Here is a 24,150-nt window from a genome sequence, read left to right as displayed (position 1 = left end):
GAAGGAGCCACGCCTAGGTGCCCACTGCGCCCAAGTCCACGAGGCAGTGGGCGTGCAGGGCCAATTTTAATACGGGCCGGCCTGTCTGGGGGTCGAGGTGGCCGCTCCCTTTGTCCTTGTGGCTTTCCACGGGCAGGGGCGGTCCCAGCGAGATCGTCTCATAACCAAACCAGCCCTGTGCATGAGAAGTCACGCCATGCCCCACAGCCTCCGGTCCTGGCTGCTGGTGGCTCGGGGACCCGCAGGGCAGGAGGGTCCCGGGTCTCGCAGTTCCATGAGCCCCAGCCGCGGGGACCCCCATGGACAAACTTCCGGGGCTGCACCTGCCGGAGCAGCGTCTCCCAAGCATCAGAGGTCCTTTCTCAGCAGGGCCGAGCCCTAGTGGACAGAGCCGTGAGTGGCAAGGCGGGAGTCAGAGCTCTCGGAGTCGTCAATTCAGCAAGAAAGCCCCTGGCCCGCCACCTTCAAACTGGAGGTGGGCGTCTAGGGTGCGGAGGCAGAGGCACAGAGAGGTTCAGCACATGCTGGTCTCCTGGGGATCCCCCCACCAGCAGGGAAGCTGAGGTGCGCCGGGAAGCCAGGCCAAGGGAGGGACCCCTTAACGGAAGCCTGCACCAGCTAATGGGAGCAGCGAGGAGCAAGAGGAAGTGCGGGGACCCCAAGGTCTGGAGGTGTCTTCCTCACAGACGAGCGCGAGCCACGCGGGGCTGGGACTGCAGGGGAACAGCACCAGAGGCGTCGGGCCTGGGCCGCGGCCACCGGGGGAGCCCACAACCGGCAGAAGCTGGGCTGGGCTGAGAGTTAATCCGGACTGAGAGCAGGCCAGTGGCGCCTGAGTGCATTCAGGCTCAAGGTCTCCAGGAGACGCTCTGGAGTCCTCCTGCAATGCGCCTGCGTGGCTGCGGCTCTGCTCAGCACCGTGCACGCTGGGCTCCAGGGAACCCGGTCAGGGGCTGGCCGTGACCCAAACTCTCTGTGGGCCACAGTCCCTGGGGCATCCCCGTGAGTCCCACAAGAGGAGGCCATGTTACGAAGCTGCCACCAGCTCCGCCTGCCTGGGCCTGGCCTTGACAGGGACGTTTTCTGTGGAGGAAACAGAGATGTTTATGACACGCCGAAGACCCACAGGCAGAGACCTCCAGAGAGGGACGAGGCCACAGGGGTGGCAAGGGCCAGTTCCGGGGACTTCGCACTAGGGAAGGGCACGCCCAGCTCTGGGGGAGGCAAGTGACAAACAGGAAGCCAATGGGGCTGACAGACAGGGCCAGGGACATGGGACAGTGGGCCAGGAAAGCACAGCCCCTCCCAGCGGGACTCAGAGAGGAGAAGAGCCCCAAAGATGGGTAAAGGAACAGAACAAACGTGGATGGACGGTTCTAAAGTCAGCTTCCCAGTGGGCAGGTTGGAGAGCCTGTGCTGAATGGTGCCACGGGGAGAGCCATCCCTGGCTGAGGGCTAATCCTGGGCTACACCCTGGGAATGAGCTGGTGCTGCTGAAGAAGCCTTTCCCCAGTTCTGATTTCTCAATGTGCCTCTTTGAATGGGGTATGGCTCTCTTACGAGGTTACCCAGTTACCGAACCCCTGGGAAACCCAAGCCCAACCCCAAGGCCAGGCACGCACGCCCCCAAGCCAAACAGCCAGGCAGCAGGGCTTGCCCACGGCCCAGGAAGGCCTGGGCGACCTCTGCCAAGTGAGAAGGGCGGGGAGCATTCTGTCTCGTTCCCTTCTAGAATCCACTTTTCTCCTGCGAATTCCAACCATTCAAAAGAATCAAACATGGAAATACCTGGGATCTTCTCAGGAAGGGGCTCGGAGGGAACCTCTGGCAGCTCTATTTGTTCCTGCAAGAAGCAAAGGGTAAGGCTGTGAGCAGGTGACAGGTCTGCCCCGGGCTGCCTGGGCCTCCCCGAGAGGACACGGATCCTGTCAGTCAGCCGCTCTCAGCCGGAGTTAAAGCGGACAGGAACGTGCTGCTCAGAAGACCTAAGTCTGCAACCGCCCTGGCTTCTGGTGCCACCAGAATCCCCTAGGTGGTGACGCAGCCGCTACCATGGAGGCTCCTCCCAACAGACCCTGGGGCCCTGAGGGGCTGTAAGGAGGCGACGTCCTGGGTGTGCCCCAGAGACCCTGGCTCTCAGGGACCGAGGGGTGGGTGACACAGACACCCAGGTCACGCTGGTGTCCACCACTGCGGGGTGGGCTGCGGTACAACGCTGTCCCGGCGAGCTTGGCTGCCTAAGCCAGCACGGGTGCTTCTGCCTCTCAGCTGGCCTTCCCTGGAGGCCCCGGAGGACTCGGACCCTCAGGAGAAAGTAACTGGACATGCAAGTGGGTGCAGGCACCACGGGCCGCATAGCACCAGAGCGCCGGGGCAGCTGGCAGCAGGGCTGGGGCAGAGGCCGGCTCTGGGGGCACCATGAGAATTTGGCAGACTGAGGCAGGGGCCCACAGAGAGGACAACCCCTTTGTCAGGGAGTGAATGCAGACTCAGAGCCTGGATGTGAGCCTGGGGCCAGGACGCGGCCCCCGCAGCGAGGGCCTATGTGGGACGTGAGTCAGCAGCCACGGCTGGGGAAAGCCAGCACCACATCCGTGACAGCTGGGGACAGAAAGGGGCCGAGGCGCCAGGAAGGCCCAGCACCCCCGCTCTGTCCAGGGCACGGGGCCAGCCTGCCTGCACCAGACCGTCGGGTGAGCAACCCTGAAAACAGAGTCACCTCAGGTAGGAAAACCAGTCACAAACCGCAGACTATTTACTTAAAGGACACCACATACGAGATCACCATGGGCAGGGCCTCCTGGGGGTCTGAGCTCTGGGGGTCCCACTGCCTGAGTGACTGTGCTCAGTCCCGGGGGTCCCATCGCCCGAGTGACTGCTCAGTCCCGGGGGTCCCATCGCCCGAGTGACTGCTCAGTCCCGGGGGTCGTTACCTGAGTGATTGTGCTCAGCTCCTCCAGGATGGCGTCTTCATCCTCCTGAGTGAAGCTTCCTGCCAGGAGCTCGTCTATTTGCTGCAAAAGGACAGGCGGTGGTGAGAGCAGCGAGGCGGCGGCCCCTCAGGGAGGAAGGAGACGGCCTGTGGCTGGGTCTCGTCCCCTTGCGAGAAGGCGGCCGCTCTAGGATGTGGGACAGTTTGGCCCCCGAGGGTGGCCTTGTGGGTTCCCACAGTTGGGGGCAGGCCGGTCAGGGTGCCACCTACCCGCTGGTACTCCACAGCCTCCTGCGTCTCCTCCAGGATCCTCTCCACCTCTTCAATGGACATCACCTGTGCACGAGGGGGATGCGTGTGGACGCCTGTCGGTGAGGCCAATGGTAGACCCCGACAGAGGCCTCCTGGGCTCTCAGGGCCACGGCCTCACCCCTCTATTTTATTTTTAAAGACAAGGTCTGGCTGTGTTGCCCAGGCTGGGCTCAAGCGATCCATCCAAGTAGCTGGGACTACAGGTGCATGCCACCACACCCGGCTCCTATCCCTGTTTAAATGAGGCCAGGCCATGTGTGTCCCAGGCATGGGCCCGTCCTGAGGCCACAGGGGCCGTTTGATGAGTCTTTTCAGAGGCCACGACTGCACTGCCCTGGCGCCCGCTGCCCCTTCTCACCCTGAGTCAGCTCTCACAGCCACCGGTAAAAATAAGCAACAGGTAGAACATTCTGGGCAGGTGACTTGATTTCTTTTGAGTGGCAAAAGGTCAAAGGGCCACTTGTGCTTGACTGGCACACACCACCAGTACTCACCAAAACACTTGGAAAAGTGGCACAGCCAGACCTCCCGCCAGGTGAGTCCCCGGCTCTCCAACTAGCCCCCCACTGGCCCCCACGTCAGGAGTGTGATGGGGTTGGTGGGGGAACGTGGTCTGGCCACGCTGGGCTTCACATCCATGCCTGGCCTGAGATGAGGCCGGTAGTCACCTCCTCCAGGAAGCCTTCTTTTTTTTTTTTTTCCTGAGACGGAGTTTTGCTCTTATCACTCAGGCTGGAGTGCAATGGCGCAATCTCATCTCACTGCAACCTCTGCCTCCCGGTTCAAGAGATTCTCCTGCCTCAGCCTCTTGAGTAGCTGGGTTTACAGGTGCCTGCCACCACGCCTGGCTCATTTTTGTATTATTAGTAGAGACAGGGTTTACCATGTTGGCCAGGCTGGTCTCGAACTCCTGACCTCAGGTGATCTGCCTGCCTTGGCCTCCAAAAGTGATTACAGGTGTGAGCCACCACACCCGCCACCTCCAGGAAGCCTTCTGTGATTAGTTTGCCAGCCCCCTCCCCACCCTCAGACTTCCCCTCTAAGTCACTTCGGCGCCTGGGGACCCAGTTCCCACAGTTCCCAGCCTGTGCTGCACCCGGTCACTGCATCCCTGCCTGCCTGGCAGCACCCAACACATCTCCCCTGCCAGCCTCTTGCCCTGTGTCTGACACGAACACCGTGGGACAAGCCCCCTGCCCTATCCCCAGCTCCAGCCCAATGGGCTCCCCACGCCTCCATGCCCCTGGCCCTGCAGAGACTCACCTGGTGCATCTTGTTCAGACACTCATTTCCAAACTGCAGCCCCTCCATCACCTTCATTTCGATCTGGGTGAACTCAATACTCTGAACCTGAAAAGGAAACCAGAGCAGACGCAGGTGCTGAGGATCCGGGGTGCCCTCCTCCCCGACCGCGGGGCAGGGTTCAGGATGACACCGTTGCTGGGCAGGTGCTGCTGGGCGTGAGGGTGACTCCTGACACCTGCTCCTCCCTGTCCTCTCCCACTGCCAGGTGGGGATGCGCAAAACTGAGCAGGTGCCAGGGACACACTCAGGGGACCGCTGGTTGCTTGTTAGTAGCTCTGGTTACCAAAGAGCAGAACCACGCCGCTCGGGTCCCTAACACCAGGGACACTCAGTCCCCACGTAGACCCCTGACCTACCCACACCACCCAGGGGTGGCCCAACCTTCCCCACCTCAGTCCTGCGAGAGCCAACCTGCCCCCCAGCCCCTTAAGACCATTAGCTTCCTGGCAGACTCCCTGGGATTCCAGGCCCGCCCCTCTTCGGGTCAGCTTCAGCCCGAGGCATCTGAGAGGAGGAGCTTTCAGCTCTCGGGAGAAATTCTGATGTCCACGCAGCCGGGCGGAGCTGCCTCCAGCTGCACCTGCACTCCAGGGCGAAGCACCCAGCCACCTACCATGGCCTCCAGGCTGCTGATCTGGTTCTCCGTCCTGTCCAGGAGCTGCTCCTGGTATCGCTTCTTCTTGAGCAGCAGCTTGGCCCGTCTGCAGAGGGAAGCCCGAGAGTGACCCGCTGTGGCCCTGCCCGGGCCCCCCACCCCAGCTGACAGGGTGCCCACGCTGCCCGGGCCCCCCACCCCAGCCGACAGGGTGCCCACGCTGCCCGGGCCCCACTCACTCCTTCCTGCCGTCCCGCAGCAGCTGCCGGGCCAGGGCGCGCTCGCGCTCCAGCTGCTGGGCGATCCTCTTCTGGTACTGCCTCAGCTTGTCCCGCTGCTGCTTCAGTTGCTGCCAAGAGAGAGAGGGCCTGGCGTCACCGAGCCCACGCTGGGAGCCCTGGCCACGCTACTGAGCGCCAGGCATGGAGGCCAGGCGGCCCTCCGTGAGTGTCCTTCATGGGGCAGGGTTGCCTTCCAGGGGACAGGTGGTGCTGTCTGGACACGTCTGGGGGTGGAAGCCAGGGACACAGCTCCACATCCTGCCACACAAGGGGCGGCCCCACCAGAGGGTCACCCGGACTCCACAGCCCATCACAGGGATGGGGAAGACCACCGTGGCATTGCTGTGGGTCCACCCTCGAGGCTGCCTGCCAGCGGTACAAGCACTCTAGGCTCAGGTCAGGGAGCAGCTGCCAGGACCTCAAAGGTTTGGACTCGGCTGGGCGCAGTGGCTCACGCCTGTAATCCCAGCACTTTGGGAGGCCGAGGTGGGCGGAGCACGAGGTCAGGAGATCGAGACCATCCTGGCTAACACGGTGAAACCCCATCTCTACTAAAAATACATAAAAATATTAGCCGGGTGTGGTGGCGGTGCCTGTAGTCCCAGCTACCTGGGAGGCTGAGGCAGGAGAACAGTGTGAACCCGGGAGGCAGAGCTTGCAGTGAGCCGACAGTATGCCACTGTGTTCCAGCCTGGGTGACAGAGTGAGACTCCATCTCAAAAAAAAAAAGTTCGGACTCCAGAACATGCAGGTGGCGAGTACCCAAGTGCCACCAGCCACACGGCCAGGACAGGGCTCAGACATCCCCCCGGCTTCTCTCCTTGCGCTTCAGCCGCATGAGATGCCTGTGGCTTCCCTGCCCCTTTGCCAACCATCCGGCTGCAGGGACACCCACTCGGCCCCGCTGACCACCTCTCATCTGTGTGCCGTCCCAGAGAGGGCACTCGGCCACTGAGGAACTTCAGCCAGTCCTGCCCTATCAGGCCCTTAAGTTTTCCAAACGTCATCACTTCAGACAATGCTGAGCCCGTGCAGGCACAGGGATTATGGCCTTAAGGCAGGAGGCTGAGGAGAATTAGCTCAGTCAGGGCCTGTGTGCCTCTTTAAGACTCTGCATGGGAAGCCAGTGCTCCCTCTACCTGAGAGGGCTCATTCCCGGCTCCCTCCACCCACGGAGTCTCCCCTTCGCAGTGCCAAGGCCTGTGGGTCCTCTCGTTGCTACAGTGAAAGGTGCCCCCTGCCCAGCCCCACTGCTGGGGAGACCCAGGGGCCAAAGGCAGGCAGGTGAGGCCAGGCTGCCCCCCTGTAAAACAAGGTCTCAGTGGAGGGTCACAGGCCACGTGGGGAACACCTGTTATCCTAGAAAAACAGAAAAAAAAAAAGCAATCATTTGTGCTAGTGTGTGCTAAGGATGCTGTTCCCAAGCACCCGAAATCCCCGGGAGACCTACGGCAGCCTGGAACACGGGTCTGCACAGCCGAGATCCCACAGTGACCCTTGGCAAGTGGAAAGCTGTGCTTGAAGAGAAACCGGAACTGAGTCCTTAAAGAGAGGGGAGGGAGTGCCTTGGGGCTGCCAGGGTAGGTGGAAGGTGGACGATGGAGGCTGGGCCCAGCTGTCTTGCAGGCAGCTCGGGACGGTGCCCAGCGCTGTGCCCATCTTCTCTAGGGACAAATGTGCCCGTTGTTTCTTTTCACAGCTTATGGACTCAGATGCCAACGTAAGATTCCCTCTTTCATTTACATTCGCTTCTCTTTTAGTATAAAATTAACCTATTTCTGTTGCACAAAATTTAGAAAAGAAAGCATCCGAAAAAGCTAGCCCTGCTTCCATTTCGGGGTCTCTTTCGTGACACGTTTATCTCGTTACAAAAATGGACTATTCTTAACCCGCCGTGTCCCTGACATGCCAGGCGATTCCTCCTCCTACAGAAGCTAACTTTCACATGGGAAAAGGCACCACCACCGGCCCGGCTGTGCCCCGGAGTCAGTCTGGAGTCGCCGCAAACAAACGCGCCAAACACGGTGGTCCTGCACCCAGGCGCTGCGGAAACCCGGCAGGACCCCGGCAGGCGTTCGGCGCACCTGTCGGCCGCTCCTCGGACCAGGGCAGATTTCCTTCCAGTCCTGGCCTGGATGGGGTGAGGGAGAGGGGATGCTCCGCGCTGCCTCGCGAAGCCGGCAGCACCGCTGGGGCTCCGGCCCAGGGCACCAGGAGGCAAATGAGCCGCGGGGGCGGGGGCAGCGACTCCGGGAGAGCCGGGACCCCCGGGGCCGGGACCTGCTCCCGCGGGCCCAGAGCCAGGGAAAGCCCAGCGCCGCGCGGACCCCACGGACAGGCCGCCAGGCTGTGGCCGAGCCCCGAACGCCGGCGTCGAATCCCGCAGTCACCAGCCGCGCCCACCCCGGCGGGGGTCGCAGAGGCGGACGCGCGGGCCCGGGGGAAGTCGGCAGCCACGGCGCCGCGCAGGAGACCCCGGCCCGAGGCCCCGCGGGCGAGGAGGGACGCAGGGCGGAGAGACCGAGGGGCCCGGCTGCGCGCTGCGCCTCAGTTTCCCCATCCGAACGCGGGGGGCCGAGGGCGCGGGGCTCTTCCGGCCCCGCCGCCCGCCCCGGCCCCGTCGCCTGTCCCGGCCCCAGCCCTGACCCCGGGCCCGGGCCCTCACCAGGATGGCCTTGTCCTGCTCCGTGACGCGGCTCTGCTTCTTGCGGCCGAACAGGTTGCCCATGGCGGCGCCCGCCCCTGGCCCGGGACCCACCAAGTTCAATCGCCACCCCCGCCCCACGGCTACCGTAGCTCGGGTCCTCCCGCTACGGCGGCCGCGCCGGGCCAGGCGCCGCGGAACGCGAAGCCCGAGCGCCTCCTCCGGCCGCGCGCCGTTGCCGCGGGTTCGAAACCACAGCCCGCCGGTCTCGGCGACCGCCGCGAACACCGCGGCCTCCTTGGACTGGTACAGAGAAGTGGCACGGATACCTGGATGTTAGGCCCCGCGATGTTCGGGCCCGGGATGTTCTAAATAACGTGTTTCCGTGCACCCTTCCTGTGCAGGTGAAGGCAAAAATTTCTTATCTCCTAATTAGATGGGATCCTTTTAGATTAACATAATTCAGTCTCCCCAGGCTTTCAGGAATCTTGTGCAGGAATCACTGTCCCACTGGCTCTGAACACAAAATGCCGCATTAATGATGTGATATCCAACGTTTTGCGCTTTGTGTTTTTTTTTTGTTTTTTGTTTTTGTTTGTTTGTTTTTTGATGGAGTCCTGCTCTGTAGCCCAGGGTGGAGTGCAGGGGCGCTATCTCGGCTCACTACAAACTCTGCCTCCCGGGTTCAAGTGATTTTCCTGCTTCAGCCTCCTGAGTAGCTGGGACTACAGGTGCCTGCTGCCACGCCCGGCTAATTTTTGTTAGTAGAGACGGGGTTTCACCATATTGGCCAGGCTGGCCTGGAGCTCCTGACCTTCTGATCCACCCACGTCGGGCTCCCAAAGTGCTGGGATGACAGGCGTGAGCCGCACCTGGCCCGCTTTGCATTTTAAAGTGTTCCCTGAAATGCAACCAGCAGCGCCCTCCACCCAGCCCTTCAGCCCTGGGATCTTCCCTCTTCCACTGCGCTGCTCCCCGTCTGTAGATCAGTGCCAGGAGGAGACCAGCATGGCTGGGCTCAGCTTCTCCTTCCAAGGAATCGTGGCTGCGTCCCCCACAGAAGCATTCTTCCCTGGGGGGCTAAGAAACACATGAATGGGGATAAAGGGTAAAAGGGAGAAGCCACCCCGGTTCCCGCCTGAGTATCCTGACTGTGGTTCCTGAGCATTCACTAAGTGTCAAAGAAAAGCACTCAGCTGAGGATGGCTTGAGGCCAGGAGTTCAAGACCAGCCTGGCAACATAGCAAGACCCCCGTCTCTACAAAAAATATAACAAATAACATCGAAAGGAGAATAATTATCACCTGTTCCAAACCTTTGGACTCCAGAACCTTCACTGAGGTGAGGGGGCCCCTGAATTTTTGTGGGGTTCATCTCCCATCCTCTGATTTGTCTCACTAAGACATATGAAGTACTTTTTTCCTTGGTGTCCATGGGGACGTTGAGGAAAAAAAAAAAAAAAAGACTTGCTACTCCCTGCTCCTCATGAAGGGGGAAGGAAGAGCTGGGTAGAGGAAGGCGTGATCCTTGGCTAGGGATCCCCCCACCGCCTGTGCCCACAAACCTAGGTGAGGACAGGGATTTTTGTTTTCCTGCCCAAATGTTGCATTTCCAAAGACCACCCTGGCCTGCCACGCCCCCATCCTGTCCGTATAAAATCCCCGAGACTCTAGCAGACTCCGTCTGGCCAGGCGTGGTGGCTCACGCCTGTAATCCCAGTACTTTGGGAGGCTGAGGTGGGTGGATCATCTGAGGTCAGGAGTTCGACATCAGCCTGGCCTGACATAGTGGACCGTGTCTCTACAAAACTACAAAAGTTAGTGGGGCATGGTGGCATGCACCTGTAATCGCAGCTTCTTGGGAGGCTGAGGCAGGAGAATCGCTTGAACTTGGGAGGTGGAGGTTGCAGTGAGCTGAGATCACACCACTGCACTCCAGCCTGGGCGATAGTGCGATACTCTGTCTCCAAAAAAAAAGAAAAAGAAAAAGAAAAGAAATTGGAATCCATCTGATGCCAGTGTCTTGTCATTCCTGAGACGCTTGAGTATTTCCTTCCCTCTGTTACACATTTACTTTGGTAAACAGGTACAGGTCCCTTTGGGGGACTCTTCCCGTGGCTTTGCTGCTGTATTCCTTACAGCAATGCTTCAGGGGTCTCCCTCAAGGAACCTGGCCCCCCACTCAAGGGCTCCAGGTCTGTGAATTGGCTCAGCCTGGAAACAGGTGAGAGGCCGTGGCTGTCCACTGTGGTGACTCAAGTCAGGTTTGGCCACCAGACCCAGAGTTTTGTTTCTGTTGTGTAAGACAAACGGCACTGTGGTCTGCCAACCCTTTGTTTCACCCTGGGCACTGTGATTCGCCGGAGGACCCTGCAGGCCACGGCATCCCGAGCGCCAGTTCCTTCTGCCGCTGCTGGCCCACACAGCCCGCGTGGGACTTGACGGCGGCGGTTGCCCCCTGTCCTGCTGCTGCTCTGGGATGTGTCACCCCATGGAGATCAAGGAGCGCATCTCCGCCGGGGCACCCCTCTCCCCGCGGTCACACTTGGCCTACGAAGGAAAGCAGTAGCAGGACTTTTCAGGGTGCAGGGGCTCCCCTCGCCCGGGTGTTCCTCACGTCTGGGAAGGTGGTGCTTCTGAGCCTGCGGGGCGTGGCTGGGTGTGGGCGTGCAGGTCACACTCACAGACTGCCTGTCCGTGGACCTTCGGATTCTCTCCTCCACAGCAGGCCATGGAGGGTCTGGGGTCTTGGGTTCCTGACCTGCGGGCCTCTGGGTCTGAGCTTCAGCTGTCGCGCGAGGGAGCTCTTAGCTGTGGCTGCAGCTGCAGACCCGGCAGAGCGATCAAGGCCCCCAGATCAGGGACTTCAGCCCCCTCTAGCGTTCCGATTCGGCGTTCCCGGTCCAACCCCCGGAATCCACTCCCGCAGGTTCTCCCCAGGTGCCCCACGATATCTATCTGAAATATCTCTGAAATCTTGTAGCATGTAAGCCAGGGTTTGCCAAACTACAGCCTGCGGGCCACATCCGGCCTGGAATCTATTTTTTTGTACAGCCTTTGAGTTAAGAGTGGATTTTACATTTCTTAAGGATTGTAAAACACACACACACACACACACACACACACACAATAACACCGAAAAGGAGGAGGAACGGAGCAGGGAGAAGGAGAAGAGCAAGAGCAAGGTGGCCAGAGGCCGTATGTGGCTCCCGGAGCCTGATATTTACTGTTTTATTTTTTATTTTTATTTTTTTTTTGAGACAGAGTCTCACTTTGTCACCCAGGCTGGAGTGCAGTGGTGTGATCTCAGCTCACTGCAGCCTCTGCCTCCCAGGTTCAAGCGATTCTCCTGCCTCAGCCTCCTGAGTAGCTGGGATTACAGGCACCTGCCACCGCGCCCAGCTAATTTTTTTTGTATTTTTGGTAGAGATGGAGTTTCACCATGTTGACCAGGCTGATCACAAACTCCTGACCTCAGGTAATCCACCCACCTCGGCCTCCCAAAGTGCTGGGATTACAAGCGTGAGCCACCGCGCCTGGGTGCTGTTTGTTCTCTTACAGAAAAAATTCCCAAGTCCCAGCATGAGCTGTTGTCTCCTGTGTCACGCTGTCCCGGATCCCTAAGATCTGATGCTAATTTTAGGCAAAAGGAGGTGGCTGTGCTGGCTTGGGGAGGACAGCAACCTCTCGCAAGGGTCTCACCGGTGGGCTCTTGAGGGTTTTCAAACTCAGGAGCACCAGCAACCTCAGCCACCACCACTCCCACTGGCAAGGGAGCCTCGGGGCACCCTGGCAGGAGCCGACCGTGAGCTCCACGGGGTTCCGGGCGCTGCCTCCACTCTGGGTCAGGGGTGCCGTCCTGTCAGCATTCTGCCTCTCAAGTGAGGACACGGGCAAGGCTGTGCGCTCAGCTGACCCTGTGATCAGGTGACACGCGGGACTGAACATTGTGTTTGATTTCCAGCAATGTCAGCCCCGTAGGGACCACAAACAGCAGCTCCTGTGAGGGCTGCCACGAACGTTCTCTGCCTCTCAGCTGACCCGAGGTCTGGGAGGAGCTGCTCCTGCCAGATTGCTGTGAACGCCCAGTGTGTGGAGCAGGAACCCCCAGTCCACAGTCCTGGGGTGTCCTTGCTGTTCTGCTCTGAAGGGCACCAGCCTCACCCAGCCCTTTCTTTCACCCAAGCAGAGGCCACAGCGAATCCACTGCAAAGTGGGGCCCGGCACCCCGTTTCCCATTGGCAGGAAACTCAGCCAGGCATTCACACCCTAGGGATGATGCAAACAGTCCCCAAATGCCCTCCTGGGACCTCTCCTCGTGCTAATTCTGTACCATTAGGTTCCAGGCAGGAGACAGAAACCACACCAGTAATTTGAACAGGAACATTTAATATAAAGAATCATAAACTAGAAAAGGAGGTTTCACTATTAAAAGGTTACAAGAGAACTCTGAGGAATACAGGAATAGCAGTGCCAGAAGCAGCGTGTGTTTCTAGGACAGACAGGGAGCACACGAGGAGAAACCAAGAACCTGGAAGAACATCCCAACTCAAGGCTGGGCCTGGCTCTGCTGGACCCTGCAGGCTGCCCCTGCCCGCGGCGGAGGAAGTTGCCCTGGGCTCTGCTGGACCCTGCAGGCTGCCCCTGCCCGCGGCGGAGGAAGTTGCCCTGGGCTCTGCTGGGCCCTGCAGGCTGCCCCTGCCCGCGGCGGAGGAAGTTGCCCTGGGCTCTGCTGGACCCTGCAGGCTGCCCCTGCCCGCGGCGGAGGAAGTTGCCCTGGGCTCTGCTGGGCCCTGCAGGCTGCCCCTGCCCGTGGTGGAGGAAGTCACTGCAGGGTGAGGGCCCAGCCGTCCGGGGGGAGCCAGTTGGCCGAGAAACTCACCGAGGGGTGCATCTGAGCCAGAGCTTTTCCAACAGGAACTCCTGCCAGGTGCTTGAGAATCTTGCTGGGGAGCACGACAGACGGGGGGTGTCTGCAAGAAGCAGCCCGTGGGTGGCGTAGACTCACGGAGGAGTCACCTGCACACGGAGCCACTGCCAGCTGCAGCAAGGAAGGGGTCAGACAGGGAGGCCCCATTCTCTGCTAGGCCTCGCTGCAACCTCCAGCGCCCTCTCCCGTCAAAGCCTCAGGCTGAACTGGCCAGAAGAGGAGAAACGTTTACAGGGTCCAGCTCCACCAGCACAAACAGGCCTAGGAAGGGTGGATTTGGAGCTGAGGGGTGACAGTGGCACACTGCTGAGCCTTTAATTATGGCGGCAGTGGTGCCATGTCACTTCTGAGACCAGGTGACAAAGATGACACAAGGCTGGGTGTGGTGGTTCACACCTGTAATCCCAGCACTTTGGGAGGCTGAGGTGGGAGGATTATTTGAGCTCAGGAGTTCAAGACCAGCCTGAGCAACCCAGTGAGACCCCATCTCTATTTAAATAAAAAAAAAAAAAGATGGCCAGGCATGGTGGCTCACACCTATAATCCCAGCACTTTAGGAGGCTGAGGCGGGCAGATCACTCAAGGTCAGGAGTTCGAGACCATCCTGGCAAATATGGTGAAACGCTGTCTCTACTAAAAATACAAAAATTAGCTAACGTGGTGGTGCACACCTGTAGTCCCAGCTACTTGGGAGGCTGAGGCAGGAGAATCGCTTGAACCTGGGAGGCGGAGGTTGCAGTGAGTTGAGATCATGCCACTGCACTCCAGCCTGGACGACAGAGTGAGACTCCATCTCAAAAAACTAAACTAAACTAAACTAAAATAAGACACAGTGTCTACCTGGTGTCTCCTGGACTCTCGTTCTTGGAACTCAGCCACCAAGTCAGGAGGAGCCAAGCAGCCCCTGGGAGCCCCCATGGAAGGAACCGCCCACTGGCACCACCTGGCCAGCCATGGGATGAGCCTTCTTAGAAGGGAAATGTTCTAGTCTCCTCATCCGCTGAGCCACCCCAGCTGATGTCACACGGAGCAGAGACGGGCCTTCTCTGGTGTACTTTGCCTAAATCACAGATTTGTGAGCAAAATAAGTGTTTGTTATTGTTTTAAGCCACTGGGTTTTGGGGTGATTTGTTACTCAGCAAAAGATGACCAGAGCAATGGTCATAGGTGCTTAGAGAAGGCAGCAGGGAGACTTGAAGGTGTTGGTGTCTGCCCTTCCACAGAGAGGCATGTTCTCCCCTTTATTTGGGGGCCCAGTCCTGGGACTGGTTGGGCCGGGGAACTGGTGAGGGATCGCCACTCTCCATTAAGGTATTTCATGGCAGATCTGGTTTTTTTCTTTTTTCTTTCTTTTTTTTTTTTTTGTGAGACAGTCTCACTCTGTCGCCCAGGCTGGAGTGCAGTGGCGTGATCTCGGCTCACTGCAGCCTCCACCTCCCAGGTTCAAGTGATTCTCCTGCCTCAGCTTCCCAAGTACCTGGGATTACAGGCATGAGCCGCCAGACCTGGGTAATTTTTTATATTTTTAGTAGAGATGGGAGTCTCACCATGTTGGCCAGGCTGGTCTTGAACTCCTGACCTCAGGTGATCCACCCACCTTGGTCTCCGGAAGTGCGGGGATTACAGGCGTGAGCCCCTGCGCCTGGCCTAGATCTGGGTTTGTTTTTGTTATTGTATTTTTTTTTTTTTTTTGAGACAGGGTCTCACTGTTGCCCAGGCTAGAGTGCAGTGGTGCCGTCACAGCTCACTGCAGCCTTGACCTCCTGGGCTCAGGTGATCCACCCCACTCAGCCTCCCGAGTAGCTGGGACCACAGGTGCACACAACCATGCCTGGCTAATCTGTGTATTTTTTGTAGAGATAGGGTTCTCATTATGTTGCCGAGGTGTGTCTCGAACTCCTGGGCTCAAGTGATCCTCAGTCCTTGTCCTCCCAAAGCGCTGGGATTATAGGCAAGAGCCACCGCGCCTGACCTGGATTTTAAAAAAATGATCAATTTAAGCTTTCATAGACTGTCCATCTTTTTCAGTTCTGGGGATGCTTGACCCATTAGCCAAGGGCTCTGACCCCTGTGGCACTCTCTGCTCCCAGCTGGCCGCTCCTTCTGTCACTGAGCCCGTCCCATCTCAGACTCTCAGTCTTTGCCACTCCAGGGTCCCGTGAGAGATCAGGGGACACAGTCTTGTTGGCGGCAGAGCTCAGAGCCTCCTTGTGGGCAAGTTGCAGGCCTTTGTAAGGAATGTTTTGGGGATGTGATGAGGGACTCAGCCAATGGGTTGCATCTGACGAATCCATTTGGCATTCCTGGCTCTCTACGCTGCTGGATTCTTCTCTGTGCTCTACCGAGGAAATCCTGGAATCTCAGCTGGGCCACTGTTAAGTCCAGGTTTCTTTCTTTTTGAGACAGTCTCATTCTGTTGCCCAGGCTGGAGTGCAATGGCGTGATCTCGGCTCCCTGCAACCTCTGCCTCCAGGGTTCAAGCGATTCTCCGGCCTCAGCCTCCTGAGTAGCTGGGATTACAGGCGCCTGCCACCACGCCTGGCTAATTTTTTGTATTTTTAGTAGAGATGGGGTTTCGCCATGTTGGCCAGGCTGGTCTCGAACTCCTGACCTCAGGTGATTCACTTGCCTTGGCCTCCCAAAATGCTGGGATTACAGGTGTGAGCCACCACGCCCGTCCTAGTCCAAGTTTCCAGCAACAAATAGAGCGAATGGCTCCAGTTTCTCACAGATGCTCAGGCAGACAGTTGAGCTCAGAGCCCCTGGAGTGTGCAGCCGCCCTGACAGTGGGATCCACGCTCACCACTAGTCTCCAGCTTGAATTAGCAAAATCTTGATAATCTTGGGGTGTGGCAGGTTTTTATTCTTCTCCCTGGAGTCAGCTGGGATCTCACTCCAGCTATGGGGTTAGAGGCAACCAGGGGTGACGGGCCTGGGTCTCGAGGGGAATCAGCCTCCTGCCCCAGGCAGATGCTTCAGGTGAGGTCTCCCAGTGTGGGAGCTGCCTCAGATAGGGAGGAGGGTGGCTTCTGCCGGCAAGCAAGGCTGAGTGGGACTCCCTGGGCAGGGGGTCAGGGTTACCCCTCAGCTCCTTCCATCCCCACTTCCCCCCGCTCTGCTCTAAGGTTCACACAGGTTACCTGGGGAGGCTGAGAATTTAATTTCCGTTGTAATCCTCCGAGCCGTAGCGTAAAACTTGGGAAATCATTTTCGGATGCCGTGGTCTTGCTACCAGAAGATTTTCTTCCCTGTTCCTCCTTGTTTTCTGATTTTCTCCCTCTGACTTCAACTGAGGCTGCAGGGCCCTTGTGTGTGGTTTTCAAGATGTCATCCTTCCCCTGCTGTCGGAAATTGCCGGCCCGCCCCGGTCCTTGCAGTCAGCAGGGAGGATTCCTCCTGAGGCTCCGAGGGAGAATCCGGCCCATGCGTCCCCCGGCCCCTGGTGACTGTGGGCAGCGTCGGTGTCCCTCGGTTTGTAGAAACATCACCCCGTCCTCTGCCTTCATCTTCCCGACATGTTCTCTTGTGTTATGATTGTGTCCAAATGTTCCCCCCCTCTTTTTTTTTTTTTTTTTGAGATGGAGTCTCGCTCCGTCGCCCAGGCTGGAGTGCAGTGGTGCGATCTCGGCTCACTACAAGCTCTGCCTCCTGGATTCACGCCATTCTCCTGCCTCAGCCTCCCGAGTAGCTGGGACTACAGGCGCCCGCCACCACGCCCGGCTAATTTTTTGTGTTTTTAGTAGAGACGGGGTTTCACCGTGTTAGCCAGGATGGTCTCGATCTCCTGACCTCGTGATCTGCCCACCTCAGCCTCCTAAAGTGCTGAGATTACAGGCGTGAGCCACCGCGCCCGGCCAAATGTTCCCTTTTTATAAGGACAATATGTTATGTGAAGGAACCTGCCCCGACACCACCCACATTAACTAATTACATCTGCAATGACGTCATCTCCAACTGAGGTCCCATTCTGCAGCGCTAGGGGGTAGGACTTCAACCTGTGAGTCTTGGGGAGGCACAATCTGCCCTTAACATAGCAATGAGGTCATCACCTGAGGTTTGCCCTGGAAAGCAGGAACCCCTCTGGGCATTTCAAGAAGGGAGGTATTTAATACAAAGGATCGAGTGCTTCAAAAATCATTAAGAGTTGGAGGAATGAAGGCCGGGGAGTCCCATCCCTGGATCTCGGGGACATGGCAAGTGTTTAGAGTCGGGAGGTTGCAGGGACCGCAGGAAACCCTTGGTGATGGCCACAGCTGCCGCCAGCACCGGCATGAAAAGGCCCACCCGCCACGGCAAGACCTCACGTGGGCCAGACCCAGGAACAAGGACACAGATTCTACTCCTCTCCCGCCGCCCCTGTCTCACGAGGGCCCTTCCTGCTGGGGACACTCGCCCGGGATCCCTCAGCAGGCAGCACGGGGCCAAGCTGCCCACAGCCGGCCTGGAACACGGGATGGGAAGGCTGTGGGGATCCGGGAAGGTTCCATTGAGGAGATGACATTTGGGGTGGCCTTCAAATGACACACGAATGGAGAGGCAGCCGGTGAGAAAAGGTGGTTCTTCTGAGGCACCAGTGACGTGGACATGACATCATCATCCAGCTGGTCCCTCCGCCCAGGTGTCCACCAGCCTCTGGGGGTGGTGCTGGTGGTCCACTCCACAGAGGTGGCCCTAGGCCTTCTGGGTGCAGGAACTGACCAATGCAGTCACCAGTGGAGGAAGCCCTCCCCACTCTCTGTCCCTCATCTCTTCCCTGACCACGCAGCCAGCTTCCTCCTAGGGCTGGAGGGCCGTTGGGTGGAGAGGGCAGCCCTCCTTCTCCGCCTTCCAGTCCCAGCCTAGTCAGCTGCAGGCATGGTGGGTGAAGACCCAAGGCTGCCTGGCCCAGGAGTCACACCCACGCCTGAGCCCATGCCTAGTGGGGAGGGAGGGAAGGTGGGGCCGAGAGGCATGCAGGGAGGGAAAGGGCCTTTTGCCGTGTTGCAGGTGACCTGCCTGGGCTGCGTGCTGACGCCTGGCTTGGGCCAGGAGACCCTGAGATCATGAACTGGGGGCTGCACCCCTCCTTGCAGGTGCCCCGCGTCGGTGGGGCCCAGGGGATGTGGGAGAGCTGCCACCTTCTCCATGGGCCGGGGGAGTGTCCAGGCAGGGGCTCCCACGCTTCTGGTGGGATCTTCAGGGTCAGACTAAGCAGCGGTGACTCAGGGAGCAGAGAAAATGATGAGCCCGACGAACATTCTGGAACAAGTCAAAAGAAGCAAATCCCCAAGGCATGGGCGAGAGCCCGGAAAGTGCTGGTGCCGGACACAAGTGCGGGGTTGGAGGGACCCGCGGCTGCAGACACTCCCTGGGGCGCGGCAATGGGCGGCCTAGGGAAGAGAAGGTGTCCTTGGAGGGGCTGCGCCAGCGCCGGGGAGAAGTGGGCTGCTCCCAGAGGAGGCCCGGGTGGCCCAGAGGGAAGACCCTGCTTGCTGGGGACCCTCAGAGACCCGTGGAGTGGGGGCGCTGGGCTGCAGGGGGTTAAGGGCGAAGACATCTTTTGGGTGCTTGAGAGCTGCGGTAGAAATGGGGCAGGAAGGGGTGGCGCGGGGCCTCGGGGCTGACGTCCCAGCAGCCTGTCCCGCCCCGGCTGGCAGCGGCGACCCCCGCGCCAGGGGAAGGAGCAGCGGCTGCGGCGGCCACGCGGTGGCGCTGCAGGACAGGGGAAGCCGGCGGCCCTCGCAGCTGGGGCGGCCCCCAGACCCCGGTGGGAGAGACCCCGGACCCCGCAGGCGGGACCCCAGACCCGGTGGGAGGACCTCAGCCCGGAGGAGGCAGGACCCCACACCCCTGCGGGAGAGACCCGCAGACCCCTAAGGGAGGCCCCCAGACCTCGGCAGGCCGCCCCGGGGTCCTCGCGGGCCCCTACCCTGTGCAGGCTCCTGCGCGGAGGGCAGCAGAGACTGGGGTCCCGGAAACCCGCGGGGGGGCGGGGGCAGGGGCACGGGGAGTGGGAGGCCCTGTGGCTGCGGGACCTGCGGGGCTTTACCTCACTCATTCACTCATCCATTTATTCACCTGCTCCCTCCCTCCCTTTTCACTCATTCATTCATTCATTTATTCACCTGCGCATTCATTTCCTCCCTCATTCATTCATTCACCCGCTTATTCGCTCACTTCCTCATTCACTCATTCATTCACCTGCTCATTAACTCCTTCACTCCTTCCCTCACTGACTCATTCGCTCATTCATTCACCCACTCATTCTCTCACTTATTCACTCACTCCCTCATTCACTCATTCATTCACCTGCTCATTAACTCACTCCCTCCGTCCCTCACTGGCTCACTCATTTACTCATTCATTCTCTCACTCATTGACTCATTCACCCACTCTTTAACTCCCTCACTCCGTCTCTCCGTCCCTCACTGACTCACTCATTCACTCCCTCCCTCCCTCATTCATTCATTCACTCACCCACTCCCTCACTCATTCACTCAGTCACCCACTCCTTCACTCATTCATTCATCCTCTCATTCACCCACTCATTCACTCACACACTCATTCATTCACCCACTCATTCACTCACACACACTCATTCACTCACACACACACTCACTCATTCACTCACACACTCATTCACTGACTCATTCTTTGACTCATCCACCCATTCACCCACCCACTCACCCACCCACTCACACACCCACCCATTCATACACTTGCTCATTAACTTTTTCACCCACTCATTCACTCACTCACTCACTCACTCACTCACTCACTCATACACTCATTCATATTCATTCATTCCTTCAGCGCCTACCATGGGCAGGCCCTGCTCTGAGAACTGCAGTCCCTTTGTCATGGGGTTTGCATACGACAAGGGACACAGGGGAATGGAGGTGGTGCTGGGCTGGAGGGATGTTGGGTGGGTAGTTGAGGATGTGGCATCTGATCTCAGGAGCCTGAACCCCAGATAGGAGGACAGCGGGGTGACAGTGCAGTGCCAGGACTGGCTGGTGGGTGGGGCATGGCAGCCCTGGGGCTGGTCCGCCCCTGTTCTCGGACAGCCAGAAGCGCTTGGCCCTTGCCCAGGAGGGACTGACCTCGCTTGGGTTTTCATCCTGGCTGCTCCCCCTGGGGAGAAGGGGTCGTGGTGGGAAACAGGCTTGAAGGCCACGGGTCGACCCAGTGAGAGCTGCTGGATGGGCAGGAGCGGCCCTGAGGGGAAGGGGCATGAAGGCGAGGTCAGCCTTTGGCCTAAGCCCCTGGGCAGACGTGGCGCCACTTGGGAGATGACATCGGCCGACCCAGGGGTCACAGGCTGCATACACACTACTGCACCAGCTCCCACACCGCCAGCCTTCCAGGAGGATGGGGGACTGTTTGCATTCCACGGGAGAAACTGAGGCAGGGAGGAGTAAAGTGGCCTGTGCTGGGTGGAGCTGGGACTGCCAGGCAGGCAGCTGCAGCGGCCCCCCGGGAGTGATGGTGGTGGCCGGAATCAGGCGGCTGGGAGGCTCACGCGCCTGAGGGGACATAAGCGCCCAGGAGGGGGACCACTGAGGCCTGGAGGGTGTGTTTTGGGTGAGCTATGCCTGTGGTCTGAAGGTCAGGAAGGATGCTGGGTGGGATGGCTTGAAGAAAGCCAGGAAGGGGGTGAGAAGGCCAGGCTTGGGGCAGGAAGAAGCCCGGGGAGGTGGGATGAGCTCACATCAGCTACGGACACAGAAGGCTGCCACAGGCCCTCAAACGGTCCTTGCGTCCCCACACACACTGCGCTGGGTTGGTCTGAGTGACCAAGGGCAGAGGAGAGTGATGGCAGGTCACTTTTGAGACTGGGTCATTAATGGCACGGTGGCCTCCATCTTGGCTGACAGCTGGATGGCCACCCCCGGGAGACCTGAGCCCGGCTTCCTGCTGAGCCGCTTCCGGTCTCCTGGCCTGAGAGTGTGTGGGATGATGTCGGCTGCTTTCAGCTGCTGAGTCCTCGGGTCACTTCTCACGTGTGATAGATGATGAATGTGTGTGGCACAGGCCACCCCTGAAGTCAGAATTCTGCAGCTCAGCTGCTGGCCGGGTTCATCTCAAGCCTGGCAGGCTGCCAGAGTCGCCTCCATGCTCATCTGAGTGGCTGTGGGCAGGAGGCCTCAGTCCTGGCCACAGGGGCCCCTCCAGGTGACTTCCCCCAGAGATGAGGGGATTACAGAGCTGGAGGCCGGGCTGCTAGCCTCGCGACCATGAGAGAAGCGGGTCCCTGGGGCTGCCTGTTGTCCACCTGTTTCTCTGGGCTGTTCCAGGCCTGAATTTGTGTCTCATGACTCCGGGCCCCTTACGGTCCTTGGCGAGTTCTTGGGTCCTAGTCTGTTCATGCTGCTGTAACAGAATTCGGAGACTGGGTAATTTATGAACAATGGACATTTCTTTCTTGCAGTTCTGGAGGCTGAGAAGTCCAAGGTCAAGGTGCTGGAGTCCCGTGTCTGGGGAGGGCGGCTCTCTGCTTCCACGATGGCGCCTTGAGCTCTGTGTTCCCCCATGGTGGGAGGCAGGACAGCAAAAGGGAGCTGAGGTGTGAAGCCTCTTACACAGGCCTTAATCCCACTCACAGGGGAGGTGCCCTCATGACCCAATTACCCGGCAGGGCCCCACCTCTTAATACGCTAGACTGGGGATTCGGTGCCAACAGGGGTTCTGGAGGGACACGATGTTCAGACCACAGCAGCGGGCACCCTCCCTCTCAGGTTGCACTCTTAACACTCTTAAGAGACTTCTGTTTCTCAGCAAATCCTCTCGCTCGAACCTGGAGGGACCAAAGGCATGACCGGAGCCGCATCCTCTGGCGTCAGTTTGTATTTTTGTCAATGAAAAAGAATGGAAGTGGAATTCATATAACCTACAATTAACTAGTTTATTTTATTTTTATTTTTTAGAGACAGGGTCTCATTCTGTCACCCAGGCTGGGGTGCGGTGGCAATTATAGCTCACTGCAGCCTCCAACTCCTGGGCCCAGGCAGTCCTCCCACCTCGGCCTCCTGTGTAGCTAGGACTACAGTCTGTGCCACCACAAAATAAAATAAAATTTTATTATATTATTTATTTATTTATTGAGACAGAGTCTTGCTCTGTTGCCCAGGCTGGAGTGCAGTGGTGCAATTTTGGCTCACTGCAACCTCTGCCTCCCAGGTTCAAGTGATTCTCTTGTCTCAGCCTCCCGAGTAGCTGGGATGACAGGCATGCACCACCACATCTGGCTAATTTTTGTATTTTTAGCTGAGACGGCATGTTGACCAAGCTGGTCTTGAACTCCTGACCTCAGGTGATCCGCTCACCTTGGCCTCCCAAAGTGCGTGATTACAGGCGTGAGCCACTGCGCCTAGCCCCGTTAACCATTTTAAAGTGTACATTTCAGTGGCATTCAGTGTATTCACAATGTTGTACAACCACCTTCTCTATCTGGTGTCAAAACATTTTAATCACCCCAGAAAAATACTCAGTAAGGGCCGGGCTAGGTGGCTCATGCCTGTAATCCCAGCACTCTGGGAGGCTGAGGCAGGCAGATCACCTGAGGTCGGGAGTTTGAGACCAGCCTGACCAACACGGAGAAACTCCATCTCTACTAAGAATACAAAATTAGTTGCGGTGAGCTGAGATCACACCATTGCACTCCAGCCTGGGCAATGACAGCAAAACTCCATCTCAAAAAAAATAAAAATAAAAAGAAGAAAGAAAAGAAAAGAAAAATACCAAGTGGCACCCCTCATTCCCCGTCTCCCCCCACCCCTGGTGCCATCAGTCTCCTTTCTGTAGTTGGGCTGGTTTTACCTATTCCGGATATGTCATATAAAAGGAATTGCACAATACGGCCTCTGGAATCCGGCCTCTTTCATTCCGTGTGTTTGCAGGAGGCATCCTCGTTGTAGCTTCAGTGCTTCCTTTTCAAGGCTGTGTAATATTCCATGGTATGAATATACCACATTGTGTTTATCCATTCATTCATTGTTGGACCTTTTGTTGTTTCTGCCTTTTGGCCATTATGAATAATGTCCTATAAATATTCCTGTACAAATTTCTGCATGGACATGTTTTCATTTCTCTTGGGTATATATCTGGGAGTGGAATTGCTGGGTCCAATGCTGATCCCGTGCTTAACTTCTTGAGGAACCGCCGAACGATTTTCCCCAGTGGCTGCACCATTTTCCATTTTCACCAGCAACGCGGGAAGGTTTCGATTTGTCCACATCTTCACCAACCCTTGTGATTTTCTGGTTTTCTTTTTTTTTTTTAATTGTCAAATGATCCTTTATTGAAATATTTTCCTTTGTGCTTCTTAACTAGCTGGGCATTCCCCGGCACCATTGTTGATGTCATCTGTGATGTCATGAGGATGGAGGCCATCAGCATTGCAGCCCAGAGACTGGGCAGTCCCCAGGATCTTTTTAATGGTTCCAGAGAGTTCTCTGGCTAAAGATCAGTGCCGCATCTGTGGAGCAATGTTGACAATCTCATCAAAAGTGATATTTCCACTGTGTTTGATGTTTTTCTGTTTCTTTCTGTCTCCTGGCAGTTCCTTGAGGGCGTTGATGATCAGGGCAGAGGCAGAAGGCACCACCTCAATCTGGGCCTGTCTGTTCTGAATGGTCAGTTTCGCTATAATCCTCAGACCCTTCCAGTCACCGGTTGCCTTGGCAATGTCATCACCAGCCTTTTTTGGAGACAGACCCAGGGGGCCGGTCTCGGGGGCCAGTGCAGATGTGGCACCAACTTTGCCCCCGCTGCACCTCAGGTATACGACTTTGCTCATGTTGGGGTGGAACTTCAGGGCATGGTGAAGGCAGCTGGTGTCAGATGAACCAGGATTCGGGATGACTGAAGAGAGTTGCCAAAAGCTGGTTTTCTTTCTAAATTGAAGCCATCCTAGTAGGTGTGAAGTGGAATCTCAGTGTAGTTTTCATGTCCATTTCCCTAATGACTGGTAATGAGCATCTTTTCATGTGCTTATTGGCCATTTGTTCACCTGCTTTGGAGAAGGTATTTAAATCCTCTGACCATTTTAAAATTAGGTTGCTTGTCTTTTTTTAATTTTTTTATTTGTATTTATTATTATTATTATTTTTGGAGACAGAGTCTCACTCTGTCACCAGGCTGGAGTACAGTGGCACGATCTTGGCTCACTGCA

At 57.8% G+C, this 24,150-nt stretch overlaps 1 protein-coding gene and 1 pseudogene across 2 annotated transcripts; both read right to left on the bottom strand.

Moving 5' to 3' along the window:
- Positions 1 to 14: 14 nt before the first annotated feature.
- Positions 15 to 9,660, bottom strand: CHMP6 (charged multivesicular body protein 6). Of its 2 annotated transcripts, XM_034943073.3 has the most exons (8): positions 8,091 to 9,660; positions 5,384 to 5,493; positions 5,163 to 5,250; positions 4,508 to 4,594; positions 3,203 to 3,268; positions 2,934 to 3,014; positions 1,789 to 1,843; positions 15 to 1,083 (listed from the first exon to the last, which is right to left on the bottom strand). In XM_034943073.3, the coding sequence occupies exons 1-8, from the start codon at positions 8,151 to 8,153 to the stop codon at positions 1,028 to 1,030; spliced, it is 606 nt and encodes a 201-aa protein (XP_034798964.1). In that variant the 5' UTR covers positions 8,154 to 9,660; the 3' UTR covers positions 15 to 1,027. The 2 variants fall into 2 exon arrangements, with proteins under 2 accessions (XP_034798964.1, XP_063455549.1); XM_063599479.1 differs by having other exon boundaries at positions 15 to 1,843; positions 8,091 to 8,251.
- An 11,508-nt stretch (positions 9,661 to 21,168) lies between these two features.
- Positions 21,169 to 23,831, bottom strand: LOC134729537 (large ribosomal subunit protein uL11-like; annotated as a pseudogene).
- Positions 23,832 to 24,150: the final 319 nt, after the last annotated feature.

Source organism: Pan paniscus, chromosome 19, assembly GCF_029289425.2.
Source record: "Pan paniscus chromosome 19, NHGRI_mPanPan1-v2.0_pri, whole genome shotgun sequence".
Lineage (NCBI taxonomy): Eukaryota > Metazoa > Chordata > Mammalia > Primates > Hominidae > Pan > Pan paniscus.
This window is presented reverse-complemented; position numbering and strand designations above follow the sequence as displayed.